At 38.7% G+C, this 24963-nt stretch overlaps 1 protein-coding gene across 1 annotated transcript; it reads right to left on the bottom strand.

The window, feature by feature from the left end:
- Positions 1 to 323: 323 nt before the first annotated feature.
- On the bottom strand, positions 324 to 19160 carry guca1d (guanylate cyclase activator 1d). Its single transcript, XM_033637826.2, has 4 exons — positions 18704 to 19160; positions 9116 to 9265; positions 7180 to 7267; positions 324 to 4639 (listed from the first exon to the last, which is right to left on the bottom strand). The coding sequence occupies exons 1-4, from the start codon at positions 18896 to 18898 to the stop codon at positions 4515 to 4517; spliced, it is 558 nt and encodes a 185-aa protein (XP_033493717.1). The 5' UTR covers positions 18899 to 19160; the 3' UTR covers positions 324 to 4514.
- Positions 19161 to 24963: the final 5803 nt, after the last annotated feature.

Here is a 24963-nt window from a genome sequence, read left to right as displayed (position 1 = left end):
ACAGCAGCAGCCGAGAGAAAGACGATGAGGATAACGTTATTTACTCAGGAATAAATCAGCAGTGGAAATATTATCGATTATGGAAACAACAGCTTTATTAATCCCACCAGCAGCAAATTGAACAGCTTGCTTTGCACACACACTAAAACATACCGTAACATGTATAGATTAGTAATAACATATATATATATATATATATATATATATATATATATATATATATATATATATGTAAAATTAAAAATGAATGAATGATTGAGGCCCCGCTTCCAACACTGTTTCCAGGTCTCTTCATTGTTTCAACAAAACGACACACATTTTGTTTAAAAACTTTATTGATAAGGCAACACAAAACATGATGCATTACAATGAACGTAGAGTTTTTACAGTTTTACACATCTTCACTGTAAAAGTCTCTCTATTGCACAGTAAGAACTGTTTGTTAGCGCTGTCGCTAATCTGCAGGTGGGATCTGACTATACGACTACCAGTTAGCAGTTTTAAGGACAGAATGGCCTCCTCGACTTTAACCTCCAACTCTTTGTCTGTCCTCTCTCCGCAGACATCCTCCTCCGTCATCTTGATCTCGTTTCACTCATCGTATAAAAGTAAAAACACGCCAGTCATTCAGTGATTTCCTTTAGAAATAAGAGACCAGTCGCACAAAACTATGAATAACTACCACTGTGAATTTACAAAATGAAATAATGTTCATCCAAACGTCATCAGACTTTCTTAAAGAATGTGAACATACACTGAAGCAGAGGAAACATTAAGTCTTTCAAAATAAAACCAAATGGCAGTTTTACACATGAAAAATGTTTCAGTGCGATCTGATCCAGAATCAGTTTGTGTTCCTAATTTATTATGATTTAAATGGTCGAATGAGTTTCCTTTGGATTTTAAACAGTCACATCAGTGGATCTGCTTCTTAATCCTTCAGGTACACATGTAAGTATACAAGCAGTAGTAGAAGAAGTATTCAGACTTTTTACTGCAGAAAAAGTACTAATACCACAGCGTGAAAAAACACTCCACTACAAGTAAAACCTCACTGAAGTTAAAGTATGTTTCAGCAGTACAAGTGTTCATTTTTTTAATGTTATATATGATGTTTTTGGATTAATATTACTGAAAACTGTGTCTGCAAAGTAACTAAAGCTGTCAGATAAATATAGTGCTGTAAAAAGTTTAATATGTACCTCTGAGAAGTGATGTCACTAGCTCCGCTGCTGGCTTAAAGGTGAGACAACTCTGTACCATCATTCTGCCTTCATACCTTTTATACAGGACGGCGAGGCAATATAATGGGGTGATACTGAACAGGCAGTGTGAAAGGGGCTAATGTCTTACGACATTTTCGGCCACTGTTATTCTTTGAGTTAGCTGCTAACTGCATCTAGCTGCTTTATAAATCTCCCGGTGGTGGCCCAAAAACATAACATGTCATCAAAGCATCAAACCAGTCCCATCCTTCCGGCTGTCCCTTTTACACGGACGTCATTTCACCGCTGTTTCTACCTCCGCCACCGGTTCAGAGGTGAGACAACCCTGCCCCCCATTCCATGATTGCACCTTTTAGACCACGTGACATTCCCGCCTTGAACAGGTATTGTGAAAGAGGATAATGTCTCCTTGGTTTGCACCATTTTCGGCCACTGTTCTTTGAGTTAGCTGCTAACTGCTGTTAGCTGCTTTGTAAATCTCCCAGTGATGGCTTACAAACATTACACGTCATTTAAACGTTACACCAATCTTGTCCTGTCCCTTTTACACAGACGTTGCTTTGCCGCTGTTAGTACCTCTGCTGCAGGTTCAAAGGCGAGACAACTCTGTACCATCATTCTGTGGTCGCACCTTTTAGACAGAACGGTGAAGCAGAAAAACCATGCAATATTCCCACCTTGAACAGGCAGTGTAAAAGGGGCTAATGTCTTTCATTTTCGGCCACTGCTCTTCGTTGAGTTAGCTGCTAACTGGTGTTAGTTGCTTTTTAAATCTCCCGATGTTGGCTTGCAAACATAACACAACGTCAAAACATCACACCTGTCCTGTCCCTTTTACACAGACATCATTGCACCACTGTCACGACCTCTGCCGCTGGCCCAAAGGCTTGACAACTTTGTCCCCCCATTCTGGGGTCGCACCTTTTAGACAGAACAGCAAAGCAGAAGAATGACGCGACATTCCTGCCTTGAACAGGCTGTGTGAAAGAGGCTAATGTCTCCACACAGTGGCTCGCAAACACAACACTTCGTCATAGCATCACACCCATTCTGTCCTGTCATTTCACCGCTCTTACTACCTGCGCTGCAGGCTCAAAGGCGAGACAGCTCTCTACCATCATTCTGTTGTGATCACACCTTTTCGACAGAACGGCAAAGCAGAAAAGCAATGCGGCATTCCACTTTTAACAGTAAAAGGGGCTAATGCTACCTCTCTCATGTCTGTAGACTACATATGAAGCTACAGCAGCAGCTGGTTAGCTTAGCTTAGCATAAAGACAGTAAACTGCTAGCCTGGCTCTGTGCAGAGGAAACAACCTACCAGCTCCTTTAAAGCATATGTTTAATATATTGTGATGTGTTCACTGTTTTATGTGGGGTTTGTTAAAATTTGTCCTGGTGTGGCGTGATGTGGCCCGGTTGGCCTGGTGCCAGAGGACCTGATAGAGCAGGTTGTTGTGGATTACTCTGTCCATGAAGACACAACTCAGCTCTGGGGTGGAAGCCAGAATCAGAGAGTAGACTTACTGGTCTTCAGTAGAGTTTTCTGTCCGTGAAGCTGCAGGTTGAGTTTGTTATTTAAGGGAGTTTTTCTGCTTTCAGTTCATATCTTCCTCCTCCGGTCTGCAGGTTTCTGTTCTTGACTCTGTCTGCAAATCTGCTCCATTACGGCTCAGGACACTGAACCTTTTAACAGCATTAAGAGGATCAGGAGCTTCCGATCAGCTCTCTGAAGGACAGACTCCCAGCATGCTCTACTCTCAGAGATACCACCAGCTTCTGTGGTCGAAAATCACTTTGACTGTGTTGATAAAGATATTCTGAGACATCGATGCTCATCACAACACGTAAAGAGGAGCAACAACCGTTCAAAGCAAAGAGCCAAACCTTTCATAAGTGTAAAATAGAGATTCATCCATGATTTGGAAGAAATATTGGAAGAAAATAATTAATGATTAAAATATTTTAACTAATTTTTTGCAGAAAAATACAAAACATGACTGTGTCCTCAATATCGGAAAGTTTTGGACTGTTTGATTGGACGAAGGAAAACTTCTGAAGACGTTTTATAGACTAAAGGAGTGATTGATGGATTCATTATTAAAACATAATCAGTAATTGCAAATCAAAACTTTTCAATAACTAATTTGCTCACAGTCATCTTGACGATCACAGCAGATCATATCATCACGATTTGATTGTGCTAAACGTTAATTCTCTTAATTTCTTTGACCCAGTTTCTTTGTCCTGCGGTGATGTTAACCTGCTTCCTCTGCTGTTTAAGAGCTTAATTAAAAGATTAAAAACTGGATTGGAATAAAGTTTAAACCTCCTGAAGCTTGAATTTGAAGTACTTTTGCCTTTAAGAGAAAAACATTCAAACCCAAGACTCGGCTGCAATATTCCATCAAACCAAAATATTCTACATGTCTTGTGCATGAGTTTAGACACATTTACCCCCAAAAATTCAGGCTTAAAATTTGAGGCAGCGTTTCGTTTGAAATCGATAATACTTACGGATGCCGGGACCAAAGTGTCAATACATTACTTTGAGAAATATAAACATGTTTTTCTGCCAAAAGTTTGTTCCATTAACAGAAAAAAAAAATTCTTAAAATTAAATGTCTAAAAGCAAGCAGCGATTCAAAAATGTGCGGTGTAAAATTGGCAAAATTTGATTGGAATCAGGTCCTATCAGATCAAAGAAAAATATCGATTGCAGAAACCATTCGGTGACGACTTTTGGTACTTTTTGATATCTGGTGTTGTGGACACAATTCAGTTGGTACCCAAAAAGGTGTTGAGGTGCGACACCAAGCCCTGGACATCGTTGAACTTGAATCATCACTACAACTCGAGATAAAGTTCTGCAACATGATCACAACGTGATCTTTGTGATGGCGGATGATTTGTGAGGTTAAAGACGGTGGATTTTGTTGAAGGATGAAGGTGGCTGCTGTAAAACAGAATCATCAAAGTCTCCTTCAAAAATATCTTTGTCAAAAATTAGTTCCATACCTGGAGACGGGACGCTCAGAGGCTGGACGGCCAACCACAGTCCATCGGAAAGTCTTACATTTTCAACGTCCTTTGTTTCCGGCTGCTTTGCTCTGACCATGAAACATCAGGTGTCTTTAAGACGACCATTAGGGGGTGAGGGAGCAAGTCTTTTCTCTTATTGAGGGGTGACTGAGGGGTGATTATTTAACTTTTTCTCGGGGTGGGGGATTGCAGGATTTCTGCTTCAGTCAGTCTTTGTCGTTCTGGTGCACCTCCAGCGCTGCGCTCTCACCCCGCCCGGCCCTCCACAATGATGACTAACACCGGCGTCAGGTCCATCAGGTTCTTCAGCATGTCCATGATGTCCTCGTGGTCTCTGGCTCCCTCGATGAACTCCTCCAGAGTCAACTCACCTGAGGAAGGTCAAAGGTCAGAAGATATTTTAGGGGTTATAATGGGAAGTGGAAACTTTTACTTTGCAGTTTATTTCACCAGGAAATACTCTGTACCAGCACTGCTCTGCAGGGAGTCCTGGGTTCATACATGAAAACAAAACAAATGAAGCAACCCAGTTGGTCTGATTTGAGCCTATAGACTAGTTTGTTGCCTTGTCCGGCTGATTCCAGATAATGGCTCCATAATACTGCAGGCTGTTCTTGAACGCAGCGTCTTTGGCTGCAGGGACTTTGCTTTGATTATTGCACCCTCATCCAGTTACAACTGTTTATCTCACATTTGGTGTGTTTGAGACTAAGACCGTAAAGTGGAGCACGGTTTAGGCAAGTTGAAGAAATGTGACTGGGCATCATCACCGTACGTATTTAATGTTAGGTTACATATTTAGGCAATGTTGCGTAGGTTAGGTTTAGGAAAGTAAAGGTAAGTAGTTTAGGTTTAGAAAAGTTACGTAGGCCAGGTTCAGTGAAGTAAAGTTAGGTGTGGTTTAGGAAAAGAAACGTGCTTGGGCGTCATCACGTCATATATTTAACGTAATGCTACATACTTAGGTAAAGTTTTGTGGTTTTGGTTAGGTTTAGGAAAAGAAATGTGATTGGGTGTCATCAGAATACGTACTTATGGTAAAGTTACATACTTAACGTAACATACTTAACCCTATTGGCCCGAACGACGCATTGTGTGTCCAAATTCACACCTGTTCTTCTCTATTGATTTTCTCCGCGACCGTGCGTCATAGTGAGAAACCACGCATATCACGTGAAACAGCGGAATTGTTGCTTCCTACAAGGCCAAGCACTTGCGGGTAGTCCAATGTTTTCACAGCGAAAAAAAATGATAAAGTTACACTAAAATCATGAATAACAGAGCTTTCATACAGCTCTGCACACACATTACTCTTGGATGGATTACTCACGAATGCAGGCTCGCACAGAAATGCCATGCATATCACATGAAAGCGCAGGAGCAGAGCTTTCCACTGACACCACACACATCATTGTGCTGTCATCCCATCACGCTATAAATACAGATCAAGTGTCTACAAAATAAAAACCTGACGAATTTCTTTACAATCCATTATACAGATCTTGTTATCAGTCACTTCATATAGTGAGGAATATCGTATCTTACCACGTCTTAGGCTTACGTGTGTTTCTCCCTGTCTATCCACATTTGTAGTCCGGCTTTCAAGATGCAAATATCTCCATATTGTCCAGTTGATACTCCATCAAACTTTGTATGACAAGACCAGCACACTTCACCTTTGCGCACCCAGACAACTGTAGCCTAATTATGCATGCTGACAGGGCCGTAGTCACCATATACATTGAGGGGGACACGTGCCCCCCCACCAATGCCCAAAATGTCCCCCCAGTATATAACTGAAACTGAAAAACAACAACAAACTTTGTTTACTGCAAACAAAGTGGCAAATATTATCTTGGAGGACATCACTGCACTTGGTTGACTATTTTTCTATTATGTTAGATGTGAAAAAATACTGGCAATCATGTCCGCCTGGCACAAATCACATGTTTTGGACAGCTGTGAAGTGACAGAATGTCCCACCATCATGGTTCTTATATTGCCAGATTCCAGAGAGTCTCCCCTCTTCATATATGGCAGAATATGTCAACTTCCAACTTGCTATGGTGAGATACATGTAAAAATGTAAGAATTTAGTCACACGGATTTGTTTTTTTCATTGATATAAAAATTAATATAAAATACAGGCACATAGAAGGACATGGAATGATGGCAAATCTGGATAGCCCACATTGTCCTGAAAAAAACAAGATATAGCATGTGTATGTAGCCTTTATAATGACTGTGATATGAGCTTAGAAGTAAAGGCAGTAAAAATACCCCAAAAAACGCCTAGGGCCCATAGGGTTAATGAAAAATTATGTAGGTTAGATGTAGGAAAACAGACATGGCCGGGCATCATCATGTTACGTATTTAACATGAAGTTACTTACGTTGGTAAAGTTACGAAAGCTAGGTTTAGGAAATTCAAGTTATGTAGGTTAGGTTTAGCAAAACAATCATGGTTGGGCGTCATCACATTATGTATTAATGTAAAGTTACATACCTAGGTAAAGTAAAGTAAAATAATGTTACGTAGTTTCGGTTTCGGAAAATAAATATGGTTGGGCATCACCATGTTATGTACTTAAGATAACATGACAAAGTGATGACGTACTTTAACATAACTTAAAGTGCACTTGATTTCACACGTGACATCACCACCCCAGCCTGCGTCCTTACACACTAGGCCTAATTCCTTCTTCACTCCCGTCAGTGCATTAGTCACGTGATCACAACCTTCCTGATGATACGGATCCTGGTGCGTTATGTTTTGTAGGTTTACATACAAACAGCGTACGAGAATAGCTGCATATTTGGTTAAACTTTCACCAGCTGTTTCCAGGAACCATCACAGGGCGTCACAGTATCAGCAGAAACATGATATTATCTACAGCGTCTGGTTCTTTACCTTCTCCCTTCACGTCGATCCTCTCGAATATGAGCGCAACGATGTCCTCGGGGTCGATGTCTCTGTTCCGTGTGATGTCCTGGATGGCCTGCAGGGGGAGACACACTCAGTCTGACCCGGATACAAATCATAAAATCAGGTGATTCTACTTCCTGTAAAGATTTAAAATGGCTGTTAAAGCTCAGAGTCTGAACTTTTGTTCTGTAGGTTTGTTCAGTTTTGTCTAAATGATGAGGATGAAATTACGCAAATCAAAGATGACGAGAATAATCTGTGAAAATTAAGAGAAAATAAATAGTGTTATTTTTCCTTTTTTCTTATCTAATACAGATTTTTGCATTTAAACTTAAACATCTATATCGTTTTTTAAGTTGCCTTTTTCTTTTCAGCATTTAAACATGGCCCAGTTTTCCTCAGCACTAAAATACAATTTAATTCAGCGTGTTATTCTGAGTCAGCGAGCGTCAAACGCCCCACAGCAGACTGGACTCTGTAAAGTCCCTTAGACTGGTTTGACATCCAGATTTACTGGGTTGAGAGTCAACGTCCCACTTCCAGCAGCTTCCTGTCGGCTGAGAGATTGAGCTCATTCAGCAGATTAACATTCGTCTATTCAGAGCTAATCCAGCCCAGTTTTCTGTCGGTGCGAGCGAGCAGCTCTGCTGATTCAGTCCGTCCACAGTTTGTAGGTCACTTCACAGCAAGTGTGTTCCGTGATGAAAATGTCAGAGCTTCTGTTCGTCGTGATGAACTGTTAAATGTCTTTAAAGTCATAAATGAATTTGACACGGTTCCATCCAGATGTCTTCTGCTTCTGTTTTTATTCCTCTGAATTCAGCTCGGTGTGTTTGGTATCTTTGGAATAATTGAGCATCGATGAATGAACTTTTTTTTTTTTTTTTTTAATTGTGTCATGTATATGACTGATCTGCTCGCATGGTTTTAAAAAACACCATCAGTTCATACACAATCAGTGTGCTGCATATACATTTTTACAAACCTGTCTTCTTAGAAATTACCTTTATATTCAAAGAATTAACAACAGTAAATATGTTTTGGAGGAAACATGATGCTGCACGGGTTAAAATGATGAGGAAATTAAATAACATATCTGTATGGATGGAAATAAACCCCAAAAAACAATACTGAAATTTAAACACTTTACTTTCCAATGTTCAGAAATTCAGATCCAAAAATTCAAGTTTTAGAATTACAAAAACAAAATAAATAAAATATTTCAGGTTGCTCCAGTTTGATTGGTCAAATCCACATCTAGAAATTCAAATTTTAGAATTTAAAAAAAAATTCAAATGCTTAAATTTGATTGGTTAAATTCAGATATAAAATAATCAAGTTTTAGAATTTCAAAAACAAAACAAAACAAAGTATTCAAATTGCTAAAATCTAACTGGTGAAATTGAAAACCAAAAATTCAAATTTTATGATAAAAAAAAACAACAGGTTGCTTAAATTTGATTGGTCAGATTCAGATCTATAAATTCAAGTTTGTTATTGAAAAATCTCTCAGCGACTGGTCGATTTTATTTTTAAACAATAGAAATATTGAAACAACTTTAAGAATCAAATCGTCAGACCTTTCTGTTTGCACCTTACTGCTCATTTTATATTTTATATTTTGAACCTTACTGTTACGTGTAATTCACTCGTGAATTGTTTTATTCACACCCAGTGTGGACACAATAAAGTGGATTAATGGACATTCTTCTGGATGGACATGAGAGATACTAATGTCCTCAGGAAGTGGACGTCACTGAATCTAAAAATGTTGATTTCATTTCTGTTTCAGTTATTTACAAGATGAGGGCATAAAATAATTTGACTGCTCCAGGTGTTTGGTGTGGAGCCTCACTGACCGTCCTGATGTCACACTGCCTGTCTGTCTGTCTGTCTGTCTGTCTGTGTGTGTGGTGATTACCGAAAAGATGGTCTCCAGCTCTTCTTTGTCAATCTTTCCGTTGCCGTCCTGGTCGAACAGTTTGAAGTACCACTTTAGTTTCTGGTTGATTTCTCCTTTCAGCAGCAGACTGATGGCTGCGATGTACTCCACAAAGTCGATGTAACCGTCCTGCAGGCAGAAAAGATGGAGATTAAACCACTGCGGGGACGTTAGCATCAGCTGTTTTGTTTCTACGCCTTGGCGCCCGCGATAGCCGCGGCTGGAGGCGTTATGTTTTCAGGTTGTTCATCCGTCCATAAATCCATACATACATATGTCTTTGTCAACACGATAGCTCAATAACGGTTTGAGGATATTTCTTTAAATTTGGCACAAGCTTCCACTTGGACTAAGTGATGACCTGATTAGTCTTTGGTGGTCGTAGACCAAAGGTCAAGGTCGCTGTGACCCTGTCTGTCTCATTTTTGTGAATGTGATTCATTTCTTCAAACTGGTGTGCAGAGGCTCAGAACAGTGACGCAGTAATTCTCGTTAAGTGCTGACTTTATTTTTAGTCTGGACGCCTCATCAGCTCTCCAAAGGGGGCGTACCTGTGTTCCCCAGCTCAGTATCTTCACAATACAACTCATGCTCTTAGCAGTGTTTTTCCCACAGTCCAACTCATCCTCACTGTGACCTCGTCACATGTCCACGTTTGGTCATGGACTTTCCACGTCCACATATGGCGTCCAAGGTACCCTGGGTGTGTTGGTTGTTGACGTTCTGGGACGCCGTGTCAACTTCAGCCCGTTACATGCATTGTCTGTTTTCAAAATACACTTCTGTTTTCACAGGGTATTTAATGTTTACATACAGTCTCTTTCAAAATAAAAGCACTGCAAATTGATGTTTTTTTTTCCTTCAACAACAAACACAAGGTTAGATTTAGGAAACAAGAACAGGGTTTGGCTTTACAATCTCACAGGATGCAAACACCGCTCTCTCAGGTGAAAGTCAGTGTTTGTTAGACTCATCCACTTCCCCTCCTGCCCACCCCAGTCAGACTTTCACCAGGGGCTGTTAAACTATAACTGCTGTGTTTCATGCCGACTTTAAATGACGGCCTTTTTTTGTTGGTTTCTGACACTGCCGGTCACTGCCCAAGCGCCGGATTTCGACGACTTCGGAGTGAGAGCGGGCTCCTCAGTCAAGTGTTCAGTGTGTGTCTCCCTGCAGCCCATAGCCCACTGATGTTATACTCCTTAACAACCTACACCCTCAAAGTTGCGGTCATGTCATTGACTATGTTTATATGCACATTAATATTCCACTATTATTCAGAATATGAGAATATTCTGAAATTTATAAAGGTCATGTCAACAGCATATTTCATTTTGATATTCCAAATTAAGTTTTATTCCAATCGTAGCATTTTCTGATTAAGACGTGGAATGTGCAGATATCATTCAGGTTTTAGCAGCGTTCTTTGGACATGTATACAGCACATTCAGAATATGAGTCTCAGTTTGTGACTCCTGCACAATCGGCTCTGTGCGTTGTCATGGATACGTTCTACCCAAACCAACTCGCAGAAACAGTTTTTCAGGCTGCTGTAGAGATGTATGTCCCAAAAGCAAAGCCCACATTTCTGTTCAGAAGCAGAGATGCACCGACTAGATATAAAGAAATGTCACAACACCGAGCTTTTCAAGAAGGTTGAAGGAATGAAAGAGGGCGGCTGTTATTGTTCACATGGTCCAACATGTCCTCCACTGAGAGGGAACTATAAAAAAAAAATCCTATTTTGATGCAAAGAATCTAAATTATGAGCAGCTGTTTCACTGCTGTGTATTTTGACGTGATAAATGACATGTTAGTGCACGTTAATCAGAGTATTCACGGCTGCATGTAAACAGGAATATTAGGAGAACAGACATGTAAGCAGCTTAGAAGGAATATTGTTTTTGTGAAAAGGTAAAACAACAGAACCTTTGTGACGTCCACGTCCCTTCAGTCTTTTGCAGTTTGAATTGTGAATGGTCCGTACAGATCTCTGACAATGATAGTCAGGATGACCACCTCTTTAAAACTAACACTGTGTGTCGAATCTGTGGAGAGAAACTCAAGTATCAAAGGTTGAAATCAAATGTTTGGTCAGATTCTTTGTATTTTTTATGATTCCCAATTTAATCTTGCCAGTTTTAAACTCATTTATTTTTCAAACAGATTCATTTATGGCAGCTTTTAATCAGATACGCAACATGTGACTTATTTTACCAACTGTCTTTATTGTTTAGTTTTTATATTTATTTTGTCTTGTCTTATTTATTTTATCATCATTACCACGTCTCTATTTAATTTCATTTTAATCTTTTAATGTATTTATTCTTTTCAGCCTTTTTAAATTAATTTTTATTATTACCATTACTTTCTTTACATTACTTTCCAGAAATGGCCGTTGAAATGTATACGCTGAACTTCTGATTCATGAAAAAACTTCAATAAACAAAACTGTGGAATAACTTATTAAAATATAAAATGTAAATATAATCTATATATTCTATATAGTGACAGTTGAAACATCATTTAGGCCATAATTATACAGTATTATAGTAATAAGTACAAACACGTTTATATTTCTAAAATTAACGAAAAAAGAAAATAAGTAAAAAATAAAGTATTATATTTATTATTAATCCACTTGCACTCTGTCTTAACTTTAATACTTTGAGACTTTTGACTTTAGTGGTTAAAGTTTCTTCTGTCTGTTGATTTCATTAAGAATCAAAAGCTTCTAATTTATGTTCGTAAATAAATCCAAACTCTAAAGTTTCTAAACTTGTGAAGATAAAAAACTGCGTGGGGAGCTCTAGTTTGTGAATGTCCTTCCTCTGATGAGGTGCAGCTTTCAGAACATTGTCCCTGAACTCCACCGCCACACACTGTGAGCATTGTGAATCCACTTAACTCGCCATAAACACTCTGCATGCAAACGCTGTAATCCAATCAGACGGAGAGCCAATGAAAGTAATGCTGCAGCCATCTTTGTCCCGAGTCACACAGCAGACTGCAGCTGAGTTAACGCTGAGGTCTCTGCTGCAGTTTGATTTAGTAAGATTAATTTAACTGAAATTTGATTGAAAATTTTAAAATTCAGTGTCAGAAACATCATAAAATGTCTTTATAATCACAGTTTCAAAAATGATATGAGACAAAACACGACTCCTGGTTAGCCTCGAAAATAAAAGCATAACGAGAGTTTATCCAATCCGAAACAGTAGTTTGACAGATTAATCTTTACTCAAGCTCTACTTATAATTAAATGAAAATAAACAAATAACATTTACTGAAAACAATATTCTTAAGGAAAATAAATGATTTTCAGTGGAGGCATAAAATAATAATGCTGTTAATAAGTTTCATTGAGTAGTATTTCTGGTGCTGACGAATAATCACGCTCGTTCCTGCTTTATAATTTAGTGCAACAGCATCTGTCATTAATAATATTTGAGATTACTCAGCACAGATTATGACACTTAAACCCCTCCATAAATATAAGAAAATAAAAGAAATAGCTTCACTCTCAGAAATAAAGGTGCTTTCTAGAACCATATAGGGTTCTTCAGCTTGTCCCCATAGGAGAACTCTTTTTGATTCCTGATAGAACCTTTCATAAAGGTACGACCTGGAACCCTTTTATAATACAATACAATATAAAGGGTTGTACCTAAACCATCTGAGAGGGGCGCCACCCACAACACTCTGGTACACCTTTTCCACTGAATTAGCTCTGGTTCTTGACCCAGTTCTGTTCAGGATTCTTGGAATCGTGGTGTTATCTAGAGAACCAGCCTGAGTTTGATTGGAACCTGTTATGTAAATGTATATAATTTTTAAAAATTTTACTAAGTATATAGAAAAAACATTGGTTAGTTATTATGTTTCGTGCACGTGTCCAGCCAACATGGATTTACAAGAACAAAAACAATATATGTTTTGGTAATTACTCTGCACATAAAATCTGGCACAAAACGTTTAGTTGACCCAGTTCTATTCAGGATTCTAGGAACCTTGATGTTATCTAGTGAACCATTCTGCGTTTCCACCACTTTTGAGTTTCACCTTTTATATGATATTCTTCTAATTTTGTAATCAAGGATGTGCAATCAACGGAGGGTGTTGCACAGTACACAGTGGAAGTAAACAGCAGGGGCAAAATTGCAGAACACATTGATTACCTGCAAACTTTTGTTCTGTTTCTACAGCATGAACCAACTATTGATGAGACCACTGCACAAACTTTTTTTCCCTGATCATTTCTCCCTTGACTTCTCCGCTCTTTCTTTCCGTGCTGTAGAATAGGACATGCACACTGATGTCATCACAGTTCAGCTCAAGAGAACCCTGCTATTTTTTGGTTCCAGGTGAGAACCAACTTTTCAGGTTCTGAAACAATTTATTTTTGGTCAAAATGCTCCGAATGGCTCAAAATTAGGTGCAGGAGTCAGAACAGAACTGGTTCCAAGTTGGCAGAAAAGGGGTATAATAGAGCTTCTACAGAGAACCCTTCTATGTTGTAATGGTTCCACCCAAGACCGAGACCACCTCTTCAAGAAGGTCTCGGTCCAGCTGTCTTGGTGCGCACCAGAGTGTAATTGCTGTGTTCACACCTGCTCTAAACGAACTGCACTGAAGGGGCAAACAAACCTGAGTTTTACTGAACCGAACCGAACAGGGCAGGTGTGAAAGCAACCTAAGAATACTACTTGTCTACAGTACCCAAAGATCTCTCTCTCTCTCTCTCTCTCTTTCTCTCTCTCTCTCTCTCTCTCTCTCTCTCTCTCTCACTAATCATAGTTCTAGTTTAACAGCTTATCCTGAGGCCAAGAGAACCATGTACAGCAGCCTTGGGCTTCATGAGGCTCCTGAAGGGCCTGAAGTAACTGATGTGGTCCAGGGCAACCCAGACCACTCATGGTTCACTGTCACATGTTTAGGACGTTTCTGCAGCCTTTACTATCTCAGTGCTGCAGTAGGGTTAGGAACTGAAACTTGGTTCCAAATTAGGACCAAACCCTAAAAAAAAGGTAAGAATTCCAGTGGTCTATACGACAGGAAATTTTGTTAAAGATATCAACATTAACAGAACAGGTAAAATGAACTGGGGAGATTCTATATTTAAAAATACTATTTGAAACATGGGTAAACATTTGAATATTTTAACATCTATGATTTCAACAATCCTTGAAGAACTCATTCTTCTACAAAGGGTTCTTCAGAAGCAAATGGTTCTGGGTCGCACCCAGCCCTTTAGGAAGAACTCTTTGGAAACCTCATTTCTTAGAGTGTAGAATGAAGAATCTTTATCCATGGTATAGTATGGATTTGTTAATGTCCAGCTGAGCTCACGTCTACCTGTCAAAAACCAGATGAAAGTTTACATCAGATAGTCACCTTACTTTTATAGTTTCAGGTTTTCTTCCTGGTAGAGTCTCCCAAAATGTTTTACCGCCCTGGGTCTGTGGGCTGTACGCAGCCTGCAGACAATACTCAGGGCTTTTTCAGCATAACAGAAATCAAATCTTTATTTTCATTTACAGTTCTGTACATTATTTACATTTCAATCAACCACGAGAAGCATCAGGTGAATTTGAATTGATTTTAAGTAAAGTTACATTACAGAGGTTTATGAAGTATTAAGAAAGGCATAACTTTTATCATCATTTGTTTGGTATATATACACACACACACGCGCGCGTTTATACACACACACTTGTGTCTTTCTATGTTTGTGAGAACCCTCATGGACAACATGCATTCTCTGGCCCCTGATCCATTTTTTTGTATTTTCCTTATTTTTATAACATTTTGAAAGCTCATTTAACATATTGTTGGAAAAAACAATTCTAACCCAAATTTTTACTGTAACCTGAACCTTAAAACAAAGTCTGAACCCTCAAACAGACCATTGTCACCAAGTGAGGACCCAGAAAAATGTCCCCATTTTAAAAAATGGTCTCTAAAGGTAAAAAACAAATTTCAAAATTAGTTTTATGTGTAAATATATACAGTCAGGTCCATAATTATTTGGACAATGATACAGTTGTCGTCATTTTGGCTCTGTACACCACCACAATGGGTTTTAAATGAAACAGTGAATACCTGCTTAAAGTGCAGACTCTCAGCTTTCATTTAAGGCTTTTTTCAAAAATGTAGTATGAACCGTGTAGGAATTACAACCATTTCTTCACACAGTCCCCCGACTTTAAGGGCTCATAAGTATTTGGACAAACTAACATAATCATCAATTAAACAGTCAGTTTTAATACTTGGTTGCAAATCCTTTACAGTCAATGACTGCCTGAAGTGTTGGACACATAGGCATCATCAGATACTGGGTTTCTTCCCTGGTGATGCTCTGCCAGCCCTTTACTGCAGCCGTCTGCACTTCCTGCTTGTGTTTTGGGTGTTTTGCCCTCAGTTTTGGCTTCAGCAAGAGAAACGCATGCTCAATTGGATTCAGGTCAGATGATATGACTTGGCCGTTGCAGAACATTCCACTTCTTTGCCTTAAAAATGTCTTTGGTTGCTTTTGCAATATGCTTCAGGTCAATGTCCATCTGCACTGTGAAGCATCGTCCAATGAGTTTTGAAGCATTTAGTTGAATCTGAGCAGATAATGTAGCCCCAAACACTTCAGCTTTCATCCTGCTGCTCTTGTCAGCAAGACAAGACTTCACTAGAATAAATACAGAGGGTTTATCACAAGATGCAAACCATTGGTTAGCCTTAAAAATGGAAGGCCAGATTAGAGTTTGTCAAAAACCATCTAAAAAGCCTGTACAGTTGTGGAACAGCATACTATGGACAGATAAAACAAAGATCAACTACCAGAATGATGGGAAGAAAAGAGAAGGAAGAAGGGAAGGAACTGCTCATGATCCAAAGCACACCAACTCATCAGTGAAGCATGGTGGAGGTACTGTTATGTCATGGCCATGTATGGCTGCCAGTGGAACTGGTTCTCTTGTATTTATTGATGATGTGACTGCTGACAAGAGCAGCAGGATGAAAGCTGAAGTGTTTGGGGCACCATTACCTGCTCAGATTCAACCAAATGCTTCAAAACTCATTGGACGATGCTTCACAGTGCAGATGGACAATGACCTGAAGCATACTGCAAAAGCAACCAAAGACATTTTTAAGGCAAAGAAGTGGAATGTTCTGCAATGGCCAAGTCATATCATCTGACCTGAATCCAATTGAGCATGCGTTTCTCTTGCTGAAGCCAAAACTGAGGGCAAAACACCCAAAACACAAGCAGGAAGTACAGACCGCTGCAGTAAAGGGCTGGCAGAGCATCACCAGGGAAGAAACCCAGCATCTGATGATGCCTATGTGTCCAACACTTCAGGCAGTCATTGACTGTAAAGGATTTGCAACCAAGTATTAAAACTGACTGTGTAATTGATGATTATGTTAGTTTGTCCAAATACTTATGAGCCCTTAAAGTTGGGGGACTGTGTGAAGAAATGGTTGTAATTCCTACACGGTTCATACTACATTTTTGAAAAAAGCCTTAAATGAAAGCTGAGAGTCTGCACTTTAAGCAGGTATTCATTGTTTCATTTAAAACCCATTGTGGTGGTGTACAGAGCCAAAATGACGACAACTGTATCATTGTCCAAATAATTATGGACCTGACTGTACGTACACACACACACTCACACGCACACACACACACCAATCAGCCAAACCATTTAAACCACTGATAGATGAAGTGAATAACATTAATCATCATGTTACAATACAGTGTTGCTGTATTGTAACAATACAGTGTTGCTGGGCAGGGTTCCCAGGGTCTTGGAAAACCTTGAAAAGTCATGAAATATCACATTTTCCAGGCCTGGTCATGTAATGAAACTGTTACTGTAGTCTTCTGTGTTTAACCTCCCACGTAATGTGACATAACGGCATATTAATTTTCTGTAGCTGATGATGTAACGTAGCTCTAATACATGTTGTGTTTACCATCGCGTTCATCTTTCCCTTCATGTATACCGACGAGCTGAAATTATGTTTAAATAGAGTTTGAATCTGATGTTTAAAATGTCATGCAAACAGGGCAAGAAAAAAATCTGTATTGACTTTGTAAAGTCATGGAAAATGTTTGTTCGTGAAGATGTGTGGGAACCCTGGCTGGGAAACCTTTGGTCCTGACAGAGCGCCATGTCACACCATAAAAACTGTTTGGGAATGACCCGATGAACGTGACAAAGAGCTCAAGGTGTCCACCTGGCCTCCGAATTCCCCAGATCCAATCTGATCGAGCATCTGTGGGATGTGCTGGTACCCCAGAGGAACCTCTGATCCACGGTGAGGCCTCCTTGGATCGGACTTGGCCCCAGCCTGTGGAACCATAGACACAAGACCTCTGGGGGTGTCCTGTGGTGTCTTGCACCAGGGCGTTGGCGTTCTGTCCTTTGAGTCTTTTGGGCTTTGAGGTGGGGTACCAGCACGTCCCACAGATGCTCAGTCAGATTGGATCTGGGTAATTCGAAGGCCAGGTTGACGCCTTGAGCTCTTTGTCACGTTCTTTGGGTCATTCCTGAACAGTTTTTATGGTGTGACATGGCGCATTGTCCTGCTGGGGGGGCACGGTCATCGGGGAGTGCTAAGTAAAGGGGGGTACTTAGTGGGTGGGTGGAGCGTGTCAAGTGGCGTCTACATAAGTACCAGGACCAGACGTTTGTCAGCACAACATTGTTTATATAAATGTCTCCTAAACTACTGAGTCCACTATTCAAGTATTCAAAGTTGCATGTATTTAAAGTATCAGCACAGCTGCTGAGCATACTTGAGTACTTTTACTGCTGATACTTTAACTACATGAAGCTGAAAATACTTGATTACTTTTACTACTGATACTTTTACTACATGAAGCTGAGAGTACTTGAGTACTTTTACTGCTGATACTTTAACTATATGAAGCTGAGTATACTTGATTACTTTTACTACTGATACTTTAACTACATGAAGCTGAGAGTACTTGAGTACTTTTACTGCTGATACTTTAACTATATGAAGCTGAGTATACTTGATTACTTTTACTACTGATACTTTTACTACATGAAGCTGAGAGTACTTGAGTACTTTTACTGCTGATACTTTAACTATATGAAGCTGAGTATACTTGATTACTTTTACTACTGATACTTTAGTAAAATTTTTAATGCAGGACTTCAGGAATTCAGTTTTTGTTTGTAGAGTAGTACTGCAGTTTTTACTGAGCATATCATTTCCTCCACCATGGTCAGTTGCTACAAGTATGAAGTAGCACAAAGTAGAAATTCTTGAGTCAAGTTTGAGTACTGCAAAATATTTAATTTATTTTAAAACAGACTGAAATATTCATACTTGATTTTTTCACCTTTTCTAAGAAAAAACTAAAATTTCAGACTTTCTTCCTCTTGATGATGACGTTTCAGAACCTGATCACGTTTATTGAGGTCCCACTGAGGCTCAGACCAGACTGGTTCTGGTCCAGTGAAACCAGTACACAAACAGTGGCAAACATTCAAACTGTGGAACCTCGCTGTGTGAAGCGTGTGTCGGTGTGAAGCTCACCCCATCCATGTCAAAGGTGAAGAAGACCTGGTCCACATAGCTGTTGGCGTTCTCCGTCATGCCCTTCAGGCCCAGGATGGCCTTCAGCTCAAACAGCGTGATGAGGCCCGACGGAGACTCCCTCATGAACTTGTTGTACCAATGGTGCATGTCCTCCGCCAGGATGTCGTCCAGGTTCGAGCCGTGGTTCCCCATTGGTCCGGTCCGACGGGAGCACCGAGGCGAAGAAAAACCTCAAGAGAAGAAAGTATGAGGGATTCTCACCCTGAAAGAGACGCTTCTAGAAAAAGAGATGAAACCAGCGAGAGCTGCAGTGATCCTCAGCGGGTGGATGTTTGAGGAACAACAATGAGAGCTTTATGGAGACAACTGAAAGAGTAAGAAAGGTTGGAAATCCGTGGTGTCGGCGGCAGGCTTCAGCTGCATAACGGTCGAGCCGGCCGACATCCAGGCTGCAGTGACTCTGCAGGCAGAGAGCAAACCTCAGGACTCTCTAACCCTCTTAGGTCCCACAGGAAAAAAATCAAGGAAGCACTCAAAATAACTCCCTAATGAGATCAGGCCACCCGGCCGCAGGGCTCTGCTGCCATTAGAGGCCGAGCCAAGAGGCTTTACCTGCCGAGTTCAGGTGAGGGAGTGGGGCTGGCCCTGGAAGCAGGATGGTTATATAACAGACTCACCTGGGTGTCCTGGTTCAGACAGAGAGGTTCCCTGATGGGATACCCAGGCAGGACGTTTCCACCCGAGGACAGGCAGATGGGTCAGGTCATGTGTGGACACCTTACAGGCTGGACTGAGGGCTTCAGTAACAGATGCACCAAACAAACGTTGAAAGTAACCAAGTAAAAGTACTGTGCCTAAGTACCATTATGAGATAGTGGTACTTCATCGTGAGAAACAGAAGTGCTTGTTTTAAAATAAACCTCCAATCATGGTCGCTCTTGAGCTCTGGTCCACTGATGGAGGATTTATGTCTTTGTTCTCTAAATTGAAGAAATATTCAAATGAACTCTGTCTTTAGGCGACTAAAGCAGTGTTCATTTTGACAGCTGTTTAGATTTAGTCTCAGTCCTGAGACGAAAATGTTTATTAGTTTAGTCACATTTTAGTCGTTTTTACCATTCATAGTTTTAGTTTGAAAAATCAAGACATTTTAATCAACTTTTTATCCTGATGTTTTCTATCTGTGTTTTAAACTAATCCAGTGAGGCTAATTTGATTAGAAATTATAATCCAGGTGACAGGTTTAGCCCTGATCACACAGGATGCTGGAGCCGCCTTTTTGTAATTGATTTTACTGAGAATGAAACTGAAAAATCTTCAGCTCTGAGCAGAAAAACGGCCCACATCATCTCCGCCTTTTCCCTATTGTCCAATGGGATGATTTTAGAGGCGGGCCTTCTGTGGTGGTCACAACAACAAGTTTACTGTTGGTAAACGATGGAGGAGAAACTGGTGGTAGCGGTTGCTGGATACCCAGAGCAGCCTGCAAAACGTGTCCTGTGTGATTGGGGCCTTAAGGGCTGATTTACGAGCACACACTTACTGATCATCATTTGAAAAGCTCAACATCTCTCTATTTATGCTCTCAACAAATAACTAATGTGAGCCAACTAGGATTTGTCCCCAGGTTCATTGTAAACTCTGACTTATCCATGTGACTGTTAAGAAGCAGAAACATAACTTGTTTCTTCATGTGCAACATGTTAGTCTGGAGGTTTAAACTGGTGTCCTCTCACAGAGTTGGTGATTCAAACTAAACTTTCATCTGAGTTCAGACTGTTTACTTACAGCACAGCTACACTCACAGATAACTGAGCCTCCTACCTGCCTGTCAAACACCATCAACCCACAAACCTTCTCCAGTCCGGACTGAGTGGAGTCCTGCGGGGTGAAGCTGTGAAGGCTGCGAGCGGAGCTAGCTGCTAACAGCCATCACTGCAACTAACAAACTCCACAAATCCATTCAGCAGCTCCACCATCCACAGTCAGACACACACGGCTGATTATTTACTGCTGAGTTACAGCTCACAACTTGCACCGACCCAAACATCCTGGGGCAGACTATTTACTGGAGTTTACCAGCCTGTCGCTCATCAGGCATCTGAAGATCATTACAGATACGGCCGTTGTCTGCTTTCAATATCTGATAGTCCATCACTAACATTTTTATCATGTCTCGTCAACAAAAATGAAACATAGATTTTGTTTTTATTATCAGGAGCTATTTTTAGCTCTTGATACAAAAACATGATACACAACTACAAAGAGAGGCAACATGGCTACAACAACACACAGAACTACAAAAAGATGCAAATATTCACAAAGAGACATAAAATGATCACAGAGACCTAAACCAACTGCAAAGAGACAGGAAACAACCACATAGGGATGCAAACCAGATACAAAGATACAAAAGGACTATGAAGAGATGCAAAATGACCTCAGAGACACAAACCAACTACAAAGAGATTATCACAGAGACACAAACGGACTACATCTGAGAACAACCTTTTAGATTTCTGTCGCGGGGCCCGTGGTTTCATAATCTCCCCATGGCTGTAGAATATTTGGAGCTACAAACAGCTGCTATTTATTGATATCATTTTATATTTTAATATTGTAAATGGTTTATTAAGTGATCATTTATTACAGTGATTAAACAATTTAACTATTTATCATGTACAGTTTATTATTCTCAAGAAGTAGGGCTTTAAAACACCTTTATTACTCAGCTTTACAAATGTGCCCCTTCTTTAAAACTACTTTGAATTCTTTAAATCACTTTCAGTTTGTCCATAAATGTGTCCATTGAGGACAGTCTGAAGTCCTCAGCGGTCCTTGCACCTAACATCAGCGCCAGATTTGAGCGTCAGCGACTTTACTCGGAAACAATGTCGGAGTGTGTTAATCAGATCAGACCATCAGCAGCTCGTCAGGTTAAATTAGAGCTGAGCTTTTATTAGACTCTACTGTGGAAAACTCACTTTAATGACTCAGAAAGTGAAGGATGTTTCCATTGTTAAAGGAAGATAAAACACTCTGTTACTGTTCTTCTACAGTAAAATTATGTTGTATAATTAGTAAACTGTGAAGTATTAAAAGTATAACTAGGATTAACACCTCGCAGTTGTATGACTCCACCCACCAGTGAAAACATGGATGCTTCACACACAGAAGATCTATACAATCAGCACAGTTTCAAGATTAGAGTCACCAATTCAGTATCTGACCAAATGTCTCCCCTTCTGTTCCTGAGATATGACGCTAAAACAGGATGATGTCACAGTCAAGCTGACCTTTGACCTTTTGGATATAAAATATCATCACTTCATTATTTTATCCTGTTAGACATTTATCTGAAGTTCTGTCATAATTAATTATTGAATTATTGAGTTATGGCCAAAAACATGTTTTGTGAGGTCACAGTGACCTTGACTTTCAACCACCAAACTCTAATCTATTTATTGTTGAGACCGAGTGGATGTCTGTGCCAAATTTAAGGAAACTCCCTCAAGGCCTTACTGGAATATTGCGCTCATGAGAATGAGACAGACAAGATCACAGTGACCTTGAACATTGACCTATAACTACCAAAGTGTAATCTGTTCATTGTTGAGTCAAAGTGGACATTTGTGCCAAATTTGAAGAAATTAAGATATGGCATTCACAAGAATGGGACAGACAGACAACCTGGAAACATAAAGCCTCTCACCATAGCTGTAACCGGGGGCGGAGCCATGAAAACTGTCTCCTGTGGCTGTTGTTCTATTATATATGACATCATCAGATGATTCTGACTCGTGCATCAATGTGAAAGCAGATTTTACTGTTGTAGTTGCTTGATATGGAGCTAATTTAAACTGTAAGGTACTTATTATTATCAGTATGGTTCCATCTACTGATTATTTTCTCTACATTGTATTAATACATCTGCATTTGTTAACATTATGACAAATACATTATTAACACAATTATTGATACATTGGAAATATTAATATTATTACAAAGACATTACAGCTATTGCTATTATTATTTATACATAACAGTGATAAACATTTTTACTAATACATTATGATTATTAATAGTATTACATAATATTGCAATCATTTATACGATTACAAATACATTCCCACTATTAACACTATGACGTATTATTAAGAAATTAAATTACTAACATTGTTGCTAATATATAACATTTGTTAACATTATTACAAATACATTAAAATTATTCATATTATTACTGATACATTTCAATTATTAACACTATTACTGATATATTACAATTTTTAACATTACTACAAATACATTACAGTTATTAACTCGATTACAAATACATGACAGCTATTACCGTCATTACTAATACACTGCAGTTATTAACATTATTACTAATGAATTACAATTATTAATGCTGTTACTAACACATTTTAATTGTCAACACTATGACCAATACATTAAAACTTTTACCATTATTACTAACACATTGCAAATACTGGCTCTTTTACAAAAACATGACAGCATTAACATCATTACTTATACATTAAAAAAAAAAGTTTTAACATTGTTACTAATAAATTACAGTTATCAACATTATTATATATATATTACAATTATCAACATTTTTAAAAAAACATTACTATTATTAACACTATTACAAAGACATTACAGCTATTACCCTTATTACTAATACATAACAGTGATTAACACATTACAATCATTAACATTATTACAAACACATTACAGGAATTAACACTTATACTGATACTTTTCAATTATTAACACTCTTACATATTATAATATTAATTAGACATTAAATTACTAACATTAATACAAATACATTACAATTATTAACACTATTAGTGCTACATTTCAATTATTTATATTACTGACATTTTGATTATGAATACATGACAACTATAACGTCATTACTAATACATAACAGTGACCTTTCATTTCAATTATTAACATTATGACTAAAACATTACAACTATTACCATTATTACTAATACATAACAGTGATTTACATAATTACAAATACATTTCAATATTAACATTATTACAGATACATTAAAACTATTACAGTTATTACTTACTTACAGTTATTACTTACTTATTACATTACAATTATTAACACTTATACTGTTTCATTAGTTATTAACTATTACAAATGCATGGCATCTCTTACCATCGTTACTCATACATCACAGTTATTAATACAGTTATGGATAATTTAAATTATTAACACTATAACAAATTTACAATTATTAATACTATTACTCATACATTACAAATATTAATTATTTTACAAAAACATGACAGCCATTACATCATTATTAATACATTACATTTATAAACTTTTTTTTAAACATACAATTATTAACACCATTACAAATACATTACAACTATTACCATTATTACTAACACATAACAGCTATTAACATAATTAGCAACACATTACAATTATTAACATTCTTACTAATGTATTTCAGTTATGAACATTATTATAAATAAATTACAATTATTAACACTGACAAATACATTATTGTTATTAACATTATTACTGATACATTTTACAAGAAATAAATTGTTTCATTTTGTTTGTTTTACCATGTTGATGTTTACCATGTTACCAGCTTAGCTTTATGTGTTAGCATGCTAACATTTGCTAATTAGCCTTTTATCCTGCAGCAATTTTTTGGGGGGCTTAGTCTCTGTGACCTTTGACCTTTTACCAGTGAAGAAACATGTTATCAGTCCCCGTCTCCATCACAGTGTGCGAAAACCTGATTCTTATGCAGGAGCCCTGAACACCTGTTATACACCCGTGATCTCCCAGCATGCCTCTGGGCTCCAGGTTTGTGGGTTTTGGCAGCGAATCTTCAGTCTCCAGAGCAATTTGTTGATCTGTGTTATTTCGGGCAGCAGAGAGACTGGATGTGGGTGTATCAGAGGATCAAACAGATTATCCAGAATAAGATTTAAAGACAGCGAGGAGCAGCAGCCAGGTTTCCTCTTCGTGGTTTCTCCTGTTCGACTTGTGTTTTCCAGGTATGAGTCCTCAGCAGATTAACAGTAATTGAGTCGTGTGGAGACCTGCCAGCTGTGGAAAGTTCTGTCATCAGCACTGAGCTGTAAGTAGAGTTTCACCTCTCCTTTTTGTCTCAATGTCTCATTTATTATGTCAAGATAACAATACAGAAGTGACCCAAAGAACAGAACCTATCTCCACCACCAAAAACTACAAATAATTTATTAACTAA

This window comes from Epinephelus lanceolatus, chromosome 11, assembly GCF_041903045.1.
Source record: "Epinephelus lanceolatus isolate andai-2023 chromosome 11, ASM4190304v1, whole genome shotgun sequence".
NCBI lineage: Eukaryota > Metazoa > Chordata > Actinopteri > Perciformes > Serranidae > Epinephelus > Epinephelus lanceolatus.
Note: the sequence above shows the minus strand (reverse complement) of the source record. Positions and strands in the feature narration are given on the sequence as shown.